Here is an 11,989-nt window from a genome sequence, read left to right as displayed (position 1 = left end):
TTGTGAACTGGGTCTTTAAAGCTCCCAAACTGCATGCTTTCCCTTCCCCACCACCTCCTCTGCTCACATGCCAAGAAAAGTCTTGTTAAATCAGTTCTGCAGCTCATCTAAATTCATAGCTGTCATCCAACTGTGATTCACAAGCCACCATTAACCTTGGTAGTAAAACTACAATGCAACTTCATATCCTGGTTTAATGGTGGTTGTAACCCACAGTTAAACGAAGCTCCAGGTTCAGATATGCTGTAGTTTAACACATCATAATTGCAATGTCATAGCTCCATGTCAGAGTTCAGGGGTTAAAGGGAGTGCAAGGAATGAGGTTTAAGACTGTGTTCATATCTAAACCGGATCAAGTCAGCAACAACTTCTGTCATTATGAATTTGTGACAAAAACTGCTGCTACATTGCTATGGTCATGAGCTGTCCGTTCACATTTTCCTTCCCCAAACAAGTCCAGACCCACCATATACAGATTACTTGAGTGGACTTAAGTAGTGTCTTAGGCAGCTCGGTTTACATATAGGCCTAATTATACCTGTGCCTTGCACAGACCTTGTTGGATTTAAGATAATGGGGGCCCTACACTGAAACAATTTTAGAATTTGTGAGATCTGGGATTCATATGCCTCATTCTATTTTTTGCTTGTATGGAAGCAGAAGTAATGCTCGGATATGCAAGAGGCAAGCAACCCATCACCCAATTTCATACCTGAAAGTTGCTGCCAGATAAAGTCTCACCCTATGAAGTTCCTGCATCGCTGGGTAGAGCAATACTGCTACATGCCCCCAGGAAGTGGACAGCTGGAACAGTCTCCAGTGGAAGCTAACTATGACATAAAGAGGGAGACGTCACAAATAAGTAGCTCAGGGCCAACAACAGCACAACCAGAAGGATGTGGTGGAACTTGTTGGAAGTGCCACACCATGACCTAGTATAGCAGTTGGTTAAGAGTATGAGCTGTAAAACAGGCAACCCTGATTTCAAACCAACTACAAACTCACTAGTTGGTTTTACACCAACTGCTCTAAGCCTTCCATCTGCAATATGGGAATAACACTAACCAGTCTTAAAAGGCTGTTATAAGGGATTATTGAGCTAAAATGCATGAAGGATTGAGTTAAAATGTTTGAATACTTGAAGTGTTCTACATAAAATGTCACATTATTACATTTGAACTGGCTTTTACTCCCTGCATTGTCTTTACACATTCTGCAGATAGTTTGGGGCCCATCAAGACAGCAGTGATGGCACATGGTTGGTTCGCAACTTACTATTAGAAAAAGCAATGTATTATTAAGATATAAGAACATAGTGCATATATCATAAGATATCAATGCTTAAACATAAATGCTAAAATCCCAACCCAGCCCCTAAAGATTTCATATTTGCATGTCAATTCGTGTCAGATAATTTCACTACTTAAGATTAATACTCCTAGAAGACCGGGAGAACTCTGCCCACACCCCATGCGTGTATTAGTTTGTGCTTCCAATATGGACTGGTACTATTATGCTTGCCCATTTATGAATGACGGGAATAAATAGTGCCAATGATCCAATAATCGAAACCAAAAGGAACGTCCATAAGAACATGCGATCAAGCACCTGAGCTATAAACTTCCAGTCTTCAACAACCTGAGAGAACACAAAAAAAGAAAAAGAGTTAGTAGCCGTTTTAAAACACACTCCAGAATATTTGAACACACATATTAGTCCAGCTGAAAACTGTAGCACCTCTCTTATTGCAGTAATAACCGAAATAAATTCTGGGCATTTGACAATCGTTGCCCATGCATTTCCAAACCAAGAAACATGTTTTGGTTCTTTAAAGATGCTAAATCCTGCACCACTTCCCAGATGTGACACAAGCAGACATGGAACCAAAACAATAGCATAACTTATTCAATAACTGTTCAGCTGTTTGGCTACTTGATAATTAGGAGATGCCAAAATTAAGGTTGTTAAGCATGCAGCTTTGTAAATCTTTTAGGACCTGTTGTCAAAAACAATTCTTTTTTATCTCTATGACTATTTCACTCCATGCACAAGGCAAAATGTATTACAACTAGTTATTGCCTGTAGACCTTTGACATTACTTGGCTGATGTGTTGGAAATTGCACAGCGCCTGGGTTTTACTCTTTGATCCCAATGCAAAGCTATCAAAAGTGAGGAAGACTTACTTCCCAAATATTGCCTGAGGAAGTGCTATTCATCATTTGCTATCTACTTAGTTCAAAGCATCTAGGATGAGATTTTTTCTAAGCATACACAAGTGCATGCTGCAGCAGTGCTCTGAACATAAATTATTAAAAATCTAGGTAGCCTGAACACAAAAGCACCATATTGGGCACATCAAGTTCTTATTGCTTTGCCCTTATCAGTTTGTTGTCCCATTATCCACCTGCTTGTAGTAGCAGGGCCTCTGCCATTACAATTCTAGAAATACACATGGTTTCAGGTATTAGGAAATATTTGGTGGGTAAATGGATGAGGGAAGCCGATGTCTCAAACTTATTTCATTACTCTAACAGTATGTTTTTAAGAAGGTACTGCTCTTCAGACCCTCACTGAGAATTGTTGGCATCCACTTATTATCACAAATTGTACAACAATACAATCTCAATACAATACAATGTTAAAAGCTTTGTATTAAGTGCAAGACATGAAAAATTGTGCAGCATAACAGGGACATACATTGACACGAATACCTTCAGGGCTGTTCATAAAATGGGCCTTACAAACACATTCAAATCTCCAGTCATGTGACCCTTAATCTTGCACCTAGAATTTTGCAATTTAGCAGGGCTGCATATACTATTTTGTTTCTATGAGTTGGATTCTTCAAATCACTTGATGGTTATTGGGTTTTTCATAAAAGGTGGCAAAAATAACAGGGAAGATTAGTCATGGAAGCAGTTGTTCAAGGCACAGAAGTCACACCCACTGCACCCTGAAAATCCCTAGTCGTCCAGTTTCAGAGGCTTCAGTCATCAATGGTTAGAGGTTTCTAAGCTTTTCTTTGTAATCAAAAGGGTCAAAAATGTGACTTTAAATAATCAATAGGAGGCCCTTAGGGCAAGTCACTATTTTCTCAGCTTTAGCCCTACATCTGCAATATTAGGATAACACTAGCCAATCTTGCAATTTGCTACAAAGGGTTCAAAAGGGTACCTTGAAAATTCTTTTTAATGGAATCGCTGAATAATAGTTGCTCACCATCAATTACACCTTTACGATGCAGACAGACCAACGGACAAGAGTGGGGACAACAAACCAACGGACAACAGACCAACGGACAAAAGTGGGGACTAGGGTATGTAGTATATGTAGTATATTACCAATTGCATTAAAACTAGTTCTATAGAAAATGAACATGGAGTAATATGTTGCACGCTAAATATTTAAGGATTCTAAAGTACTACATGCAGGAAACTTTCCCCTGAACCAACTATGATGACTGAGAAGAAAATCAAGTTTTCAAGTTGCACAAAATTATTTTCTTTTGTACAAAAAGAGGCTATTTCTAACCTCTTTTTGTACAAGCGTCCTTATTTCTTATCAGTATAACTGGCTTTGTGAAAAGGCATCTTACACAACACTCTAGATGTACTCTTCTCTGACTTTTTAGTGGCCAAATCATACAACATTCTGAAAAGTGGCTCAACAAGTTTCCACCTTTTAGATAAAATACCAGTGCGTGTGCGTGCATCTGTAACTGTGGCAATGAGGGGGTGGGGTTCATACTTTGCCCCATCCTGGTTCCACCCTCAATCATCATTATGCTCATGCAATATTTTTCTGAGAAAATAGCTTCCATTGGCTTTCAATACAGTTTGGCCCTGAGAGATTGAGCTGCAAAGTAGGACTTTCCTAGTTTGAATCTCACAACTGGAGTGAACTTACTAGGCAGCCTTAGGTAAGACGCTCTCTCTCAGCTTCAGTACTCCAGTTGTAATATGGGGAGAATAATGCTTACTTACCTTACAGAGTTGTTACAAGGACTACATCAAGATAAGACATGTGAAGTGTTTTGCACCCTCCAAAAGCACTAAACATAGTATTATTACTGTCATTATTGCTGTTTCTAGCCAACACAGTAACCATTTTGCAAGCATCATAGAATATTATTTCACAAGTGGCACTAAGTCTGCTTCTTGCAGAAAGTGCCAATGTGCTAGAGCTAGACTCAATTTAAAAATCTGATTAAAATCATTTTACATTAAGCATTAGAAGTGAACATATTTCAGTCCTCTATAAATGGACACATCTGTGAACAGTTACACCAATGCCATTTGTGAAAAAGTCTTCAGAATCTCCTCTGTGATCACTTCCAATCCCAGAAAACATTGTTGAAATAAGAAGCAGGAAAGTGGTCTGGCTTGAGTGCAAATGACAACACAAAGCACTGTGTTACTGCAATAGGTATGCCATCTAGTGTGCCAGTTGAATCCGGTAGGAAAGGGTGGTAAAATTCACAGCAGCAAAGTTAGATAACTCTTGGTTACATTCGAGATTCAATTGCTAAAAAGTGTAGTCTTCTTGTGGCTATTTTTTATACAAATACCATAGAATAAGCACATGTGATCTGAAATACTGGGGGTGGGAGAACTGCCCCCCCATCTCTCTAAATGGCGCCGCTGCCTGTACCTTAGATTCCTAGACCACTTCAGTACCTGTATGTCTATTTTGCTTTAAACTGGTTTTTATGTAAAGTTACATTGTCATTTCTGCTGAAAACTGTGGCATCCAAAAATGCTACCTTATTTACAGAACAAAAGATCCTTGAAACACAGTGGGATTTCAGTTACAGTCAAAATAATTGTGTATGCTTCTATCAGACTTTTACTAGCCAACATAGGTGAATGCAAATGACTAAGACACACACCTCACGTACTTCATTCTCCTTGACGATGTGCCTTGTAATGTATCGGATAGATTTTAAGGCTGCTTCCAAGGTATTTCTAGAGGGCTCAGTTCCATTAGCACTGCTGTTCTCCTCCTTCTGAGCAAAGTACCTATCTACATGGCTTCTCATACAAAGCAGTTTTGGAAGTTTGTGAAGAAATATCTTGCGGACCCAAGGTGCCATTGTATTGTGAGTGGACGAGGATCGATGATGGACATTAATAGCAAAGACAGTTATTACTATGGATAATGTTACAAAAATCATTGTGAACACCAAATACTCGCCAATAAGAGGTATCACTTTAGAAGAAGATGGTATGATCTCTTCAATGACAAGAAGAAATACAGTTAAAGATACCAGCACCGATGTGCACAGAGAGATTTTCTCACCTTCGTAAGATGGAAGATAGAAGACAAGGACAGTCAAGAATGATAACCCTATACAGGGAATAATGAGGAACAGTGTATAAAAGAGAGGCAAGCGTTTAATTATAAATGAATACGTAATAAATGGATACCAGCAACATCCATCAGTTCTGTTTCCTCTGATCCCAGTTGCTGTTACTATTTCCCATTCTCCATTATCAAAGAAGTCTCGCTTGTCAACTTCATCATCCACTAGAATTATATCAACTTGGGAGCCATCGTATGTCCATGAGCCAAATTTCATCGAGCAGTTTTGCAGGTCAAATGGAAAGTAAGTGACATCTATGGTGCAGGAACTTTTGTAATTTGCTGGTGGTGTCCAAGTAATAGTGCCATCATATTTTACTACAGTTTTTGTAGATGTTCCTTCAAACCGACCATCTGCACTGAAAAAATGTTCTAACTATTAAATATGAAACATGGAAGCTGTTATGCTTTCTACAAATAATCACATAATATAAACTATGTTCCAATGTTTATTGTGCAACAGACAGAGCTAAATTTATGCACTTTTTCAGCTGACAAGGTGAAAGTGAAACCACATCAGAAATAGAGCATAAATATTCCTAATAATGAAAAAAGTAATAATTTCAACCCTTAAAACTCTTCAGTAGACTAGGTTCTCAAACTTTTAGGGAGCTTTACTCCCTAAGTAAGTCTTTGTGGGAGAGGGACAAGGCCAGTGACGTGATCCCCAGGATCACGTCACTAATAGGGTGAGGGGAGTGCTTTCACTTACTGCAGGCTTCTGCATGCAGTAGGAGATGCAGGGAGCCCCAAGCAGCCCTCCGCAGGGCTCCCTTATGCTTGGAAAGAAACAGCACAGGCAAAACACTTCTGGTTTCACATCATAACCAGGAGGTGTTTGCATGTACTGTTTCTGAACATTCCAAGCTTCCAGGGAGCCCTGCGGAGGGCCGCACAGGGCTCCATGCACCTCCCGCTGCTTGTAGAAGCCCACAGCAAGTAAAAGCACCCCCCCTCACCCTCATTAGCAACACGATCCTGGGGATTGCATTGCTGGTTCCCCCCTTCTCCACCCCTTAAAGGGACAGGGAAGCATTACACAAAGTCAAAGTCAAAAACCTCTATTGGCATAAACAATAAAACCAGGGTGTTAAACAGACGCACCACTTTGAGAAACACTGGACCACAGCAATTCTTCAGATAACAGTTTATCCTAATGGGCAAGTAGTGGTCCCCAGTATAAGTGCAGCCAAAACCGATGTTTCAAAACAAACAATATACAGGAAATGCACTAAGCTTATCCTCAGTTGGAAGGACTATAGATGCACATGTGGAAAGACACTGAAGCACAAACAAAAAATTGTAAACAATGAGGGTGAATATACAGGAAATGCAAGAGACGTGTGATGATTCTATGTACTGTATAGCGAGTATTCACCAACAGCAGTAACTGCTGGATAACAACACCTAGCCAGCTATGCTGAATTAATTAACAATGAAGCAGGAAGAATGTCGACTCGAGCTTGTATCTCTTAACGTCTAACTCAGTGGTAATCTGCTGAAATGTTTTTGTTGAAAACAAAACTGTTGAAAATCTGCTGAAATATTTTTGTTTTCAATAATGCTATTGAAACAATTTATTTTATTACAATACTATAAGGATCAATACAAGAGCAACAACAATAATGCCTTTTTTGTTATCTGCTACAATCTTATATGGGGAAGCTCTAGGTCAAATATAAGGCTCGGAGCCGGATGCGGCCAGTGGAAGCTTTTTATACGGCCCTCTGGTTTTGTTGCTGAGTAGTACTGCTGAAAGCCCAATGAAAATTGGGCTCTCCCATATCTTGAAATATGATTAAGGTTCGTATATTTTCTCTTTCTCATTTGGAATATCATCTCTTATTTGAGTGTATTACAGATCTAGCTTATGCCTGTATTAAGTATTCCACTACCTGCATTTCATTATCCCTTATAGCAGGGGTGTTCCCACTTTTTTGGCTCGAGAGCTACTTTGAAACCCAGCAAGGCCCGGAGATCTACCAGAGTTTTTTTTACAATGTTCGCACCATCATAACATATAACATTTATGTGTACAATGTATGTTGGTGTACCTTGAGCCCCACTGAGTATAACAGGACTTACTCCTGAGTAGACATGCCTAGGATTAGGCTGTGAGGCTGCAATCCTAGCCAAACTTACCTGGGAGTAAGCCCCATTGAGTACAATGGGCCTTACTCCCGGCGTTTCCTCCCAGAGGCACATGAAGGGGGGGTCGGCACTCTGCGATCTACTCATTTTGCCTCTCGATCTACCGGTAGATCGCGATCCACCTATTGAGCACCCCTGCCTTATAGCTTTCCAAGTTTGTTAATGCATTCTGCTTTGAAAACAATTAGTTCATTGCAATGCAACAATCAGGAAAGAGAGGGGAAATGAAAAGGACCCCTAACCTCCTTTATCTGTACCTTTCATAGATTACTCAACTGGTGGTCTTGAGGATGTCTGTCTCACCACACAACTGCAGGAAACTGTTTTACATCTCTCTGGCAAACAGTTTCAAATTACGGAATATCTACTACCAGGTTCGCTTGAAAAACATGAAACATTTATATGAAAGTGCTTTAAACTCTTTTAGTGGCAAAATAAAAATGTCTTTCAGTGAAATTCTCTCATCTCTAAGCTCATTTACATGGCAATACTGTAATTATGACATACAAAAACCGTAAATGCTTACTTGTCATACAAAACAATATCTGGAATCCATATTGAATCTGATGGGACACGGATAGATGTTATTCCAGCATAGTCTTTAGGGTCCCACTTCAATTTTACATCAACCCATTCCTATAAAGGAATGAAAAGTGCGTGTGCATGTGTACGGTTGTTTTTTAAATCAACCTAATTCCTATACAACTGCCTTAAAACAGTCAGTACAAATGGCAACAACTGAGAGGCTGCTACTTTCTGATTCACAAAGGACTTTTACTTAGTTAACCCCATTACACATATAGGGAACTTCCTTATACCGTCATACCATCGGTCCAGCTAGCTCACTATTGTTGACACTGACTGGCAGTTGTTCTCCAAGGTGCCAGACAGGAATTTTTCTCTATCCTACCTGGAGACGCTGGTAATTGAAACTGGGACCTTATGCATGCAAAGCAGAAGCTCTTCCACTGAACTACAGGTCCTCCCTTGTGGTATACCCTCTGACCCATTCACAATGGGACATCCTTTTTTTGTTCTCTTTCAGATGTACTTCCAATAGGCTTCATAAAGCTAAAAGAAAGCTATACAAGAAATCATTTTATCACTTCAAAATATAACATCAATACAGTTGGCAAACTTTCTTACAGGTAAAAAAAGAAGGTACAACATAAATGAGAGCATTTCCCTCTAAAATTTTTCAGTGATAACATTTACAGCCCCTTTCAAGGTAATCTGGATGGCAGACAGGTAGCTGTCTTAATGCAGGTTGAGCATAAAAGCAAGTATTTCAATTATTGCCTTTTAATTTATACTGAGGTTATAGTAACTACCTTTTATTTGGAGGGAAAGTTGAGATTTAAATCATTTAAATACATTTAATAACTATATTCCTTTAGTGTAACTAGATAGGACACACTCTTCATGGAGAACTTGCAATGAACTGTCTCAATGACCCAGACAAGGAGTTGGAGTCAACAATTCCCCCAATAGGAACAAATTTTTAAACATACAGAACTAACCTGCTTCAACCAAACATTAGTAGTCATCAACTGATTTTTCTCATCCTATTAAGAAAAAAGTTTTATATGTATAACATAAAACCTTACAAGTGTGTCACATTTCCAGATAACAATGCACAACATATGGCATACATTGTAGCAGTAATCCATAGCAGGCTCTTACTGTTCGATAAATAAGAGTATAGAACATATTTGACTTCTTGAGTATATGCAGCCTCTTTGAAAGCCTCTCAAAATTTACACATTGTTAAAATATATTGTGAAACTGCATGTGGGGACACTCAGACACACAATGTTTCTTATCAAAAACCCCTTTTCAATCAGAGCAGGCATAGCTCTGCTTTGTCTACAGGTTGTAGACCAGTGTTTCCCAAACTGACCCACCAGTGGGTTGTGAGCCAATTTTTGATGGGTTGCAAAAAGTTTGGCATTTTTGTTATTACAAGCACCTTGGCGCAGTTTGTAGTAGAAAATCATTAGCTGGAATGTTAACCTGTGGTGTGAGGTAATCTTCATACCCTTAAATTAAAATGTCACATTTTTTAATTTTCTCTAGTAATTGGAGTGCTGCAGATCATGTGTGAACCCAGTTGCAGCCTTTTGTCTGGCCTGGAAATCCCTAACTGCACATCTTGCTCTCCAGTTCAGCCTTCTGGGTACCCTGGAATGACTGTAAAGGTTTGGGGGAAACAGTCGTTAAGGGTTTTCCTAATGTGTGCAAACATTTGCTAGACTCCTCCACTTCTAGGGACAGTCTAGCAAATGTACACACACACACACAGGGTCATCAGCAGCCTCGGAAGCACAAGACCCCAACTATTAATAAATATTTTTTTATTATTAATAAATAAAATATTTCTTTTTAGATCTTTTTTTGTCTAGTGAGTTTTGTTAGATTGTTGTTTTAAAAAGTAGGTCCTGGTGCTAAAGCATTTGGTAAGAACCATTCACTTTCCATCATGTAGATAAAGTATGGTCACCTTATGATTCTCACGGCTATCTTATGATTCTATCACGGCTACAGACTTAGATTAAGACAAGAGCACATATATTCACATACTGTAAGAACAAATGCAGTGTGGTATACAATTGCATGCTTTATTTCTTTTCAAGCAAGTGACTAATCACACATAAGCCTTGCATCCCACCCACTTTGCTACTGACTAAGGAGGAAAATAATCTCACTTCTGCCAACTCTCTGCAGAAGTGCAAAGCTGTATATTGTCCTTCACCATAAACTCCAGCACACTTGTGCACTTCCCAGTATGCATATACTGTATGTACATACACAGGAGTAGGGGGAGAAAGAGTGATAAGCCCTGGTATCTTCTGGATGATCAGAGAAGACCCAGTGACAGGGCCAGTATGCACATTTGTATGGGAGATGAAGGACAACAGGAGACTGGTAAGCTCTGGCATCCTCTGAACAATTAGAAGAGACCTCATGACAGGACCAGTTGTGTTCTTCAGACTGTCTCCAATAACCAACCTACTCTGCACTAAAACATGTGCTTTTAAAAAAGTATAAGATATTAGCAGAGCTTTCTAACATACCACATCCACCAACTGGGAAATTGCAAGCCCAAATTTCACTTTGATTGTATCATTCAAGCGTTCCACTGGGCGAACCCATCTTTCATAGTCTTCAAATAAATGTTTAAACAAACAATCTTCACTTTTTGCAATAAAGGAAGGTTCAAATGTACCTGCATAAAACATAAAAAGCAATAATCCAGTTATATGTCTAAAACAACAATTCAAATTAAATTATCTTCTTATTATTGGATAAAAGATAAAGATAAGATAAAAGCAAGCAAACAAGCAATGGAGAAACTAGTTATACATATGCTCAGATATTTGTGCAGATTTGGCAGTAAATGATAGTGATATAAACCAGGCCACAACCTCTCGTACTTTTTTGTATATAAAGACTGGAAGGAAAGATGGAACAATCATTTCTACAGCCCAGTCTTAAGCCCCGGGGCTGCCACAAAAAGCAGCAGTGCTAAAATGGTCGCCACTACATTTTGTGGGACTGGGACAGCCGCCAGAGTCTCCTTGGGATAAGGGAACAAAGGGTCCCTGACTTTGTGTCAAGCTCTGAGACCAGCAATGGGTCTTCTCGGATCTGTGCCCACTATTGAGCGGGTGCAGAACTGAGAAGGCCCATGTTGGACTTTCCAGCTCAAGGGGGGGCACCAAATAATTTGGCAGCAGAGTGCCACCATCCCCGCCCCTCTCCCATATCTGATCCTCCCTCTGGCTCACTCTCCTCCTAGTTCTGTCCCCTCCCTGCCTTCTCCCCCTACTCCAAAAAGCCTCACTGCTGGCCAGCGGGAACACTTACTACAGACCATTCCATATCATTGTCTTCTTAGTGCTGAGGCCCAGCACTGGCTTCAGCACTGATGCCACGTCCTCTCCATCAGTGCAGAAGTGCCTTATGGCATTTTTGCAATGGTGGTTGCTGGGGCAGCACTCAAGATTGGACCTCTATTTCTTTTGCAAATCTGGCTCCTGAATGTGCCAATATCAGAAATGTATTGTGATAATAATCCACTGGAAATCATGCATGGAAGGACACTCCACTATTCCCTACATTTCAACACCACTGACCTGTCTCACCAGGCAAATGGGTCACTTGATCCCAGAGCTTACCCTGGAGAGGCAGCCAGACACCCTGGCAACTACTTTTGCCTTCACAAGGCAGGGCACCTGACTTCACATCTGCAGGACACCTGGCAGATGGCTGAATGCCACTGCATTCAGCTGCGCTTGTTTTCTCCCAACCTAGCAAATTAGCCTGCTTGAAATGGAAGTGTGCAAATGAAAGCCACAGGAAGAAAATTGGGAGAGTGAGTTAACAGCACAAAACCAAAAAGAAAAAAAGTTGCTAAGTCACATAAATGATGAAAGGTAGGGGGACAAGAGCCAAACATGTGAAGTATTTCAAAGC

The 11,989-nt window shown here is 40.0% G+C and overlaps 1 protein-coding gene across 1 annotated transcript; it reads right to left on the bottom strand.

Annotated features, from left to right (window-relative positions):
• Positions 1-1,479: 1,479 nt before the first annotated feature.
• On the bottom strand, positions 1,480-10,731 carry CHRNA5 (cholinergic receptor nicotinic alpha 5 subunit). Its single transcript, XM_066636037.1, has 5 exons — positions 10,588-10,731; positions 9,034-9,078; positions 8,040-8,149; positions 4,890-5,721; positions 1,480-1,638 (listed from the first exon to the last, which is right to left on the bottom strand). Exons 2-5 carry the CDS (start codon positions 9,058-9,060, stop codon positions 1,480-1,482), a joined length of 1,128 nt encoding a protein of 375 aa, XP_066492134.1. The 5' UTR covers positions 9,061-9,078; positions 10,588-10,731.
• Between the last annotated feature and the right edge of the window lie 1,258 nt (positions 10,732-11,989).

The sequence above is a fragment of the Tiliqua scincoides genome, chromosome 8, assembly GCF_035046505.1.
Source record: "Tiliqua scincoides isolate rTilSci1 chromosome 8, rTilSci1.hap2, whole genome shotgun sequence".
NCBI classification, from domain to species: domain Eukaryota; kingdom Metazoa; phylum Chordata; class Lepidosauria; order Squamata; family Scincidae; genus Tiliqua; species Tiliqua scincoides.
Note: the sequence above shows the minus strand (reverse complement) of the source record. Positions and strands in the feature narration are given on the sequence as shown.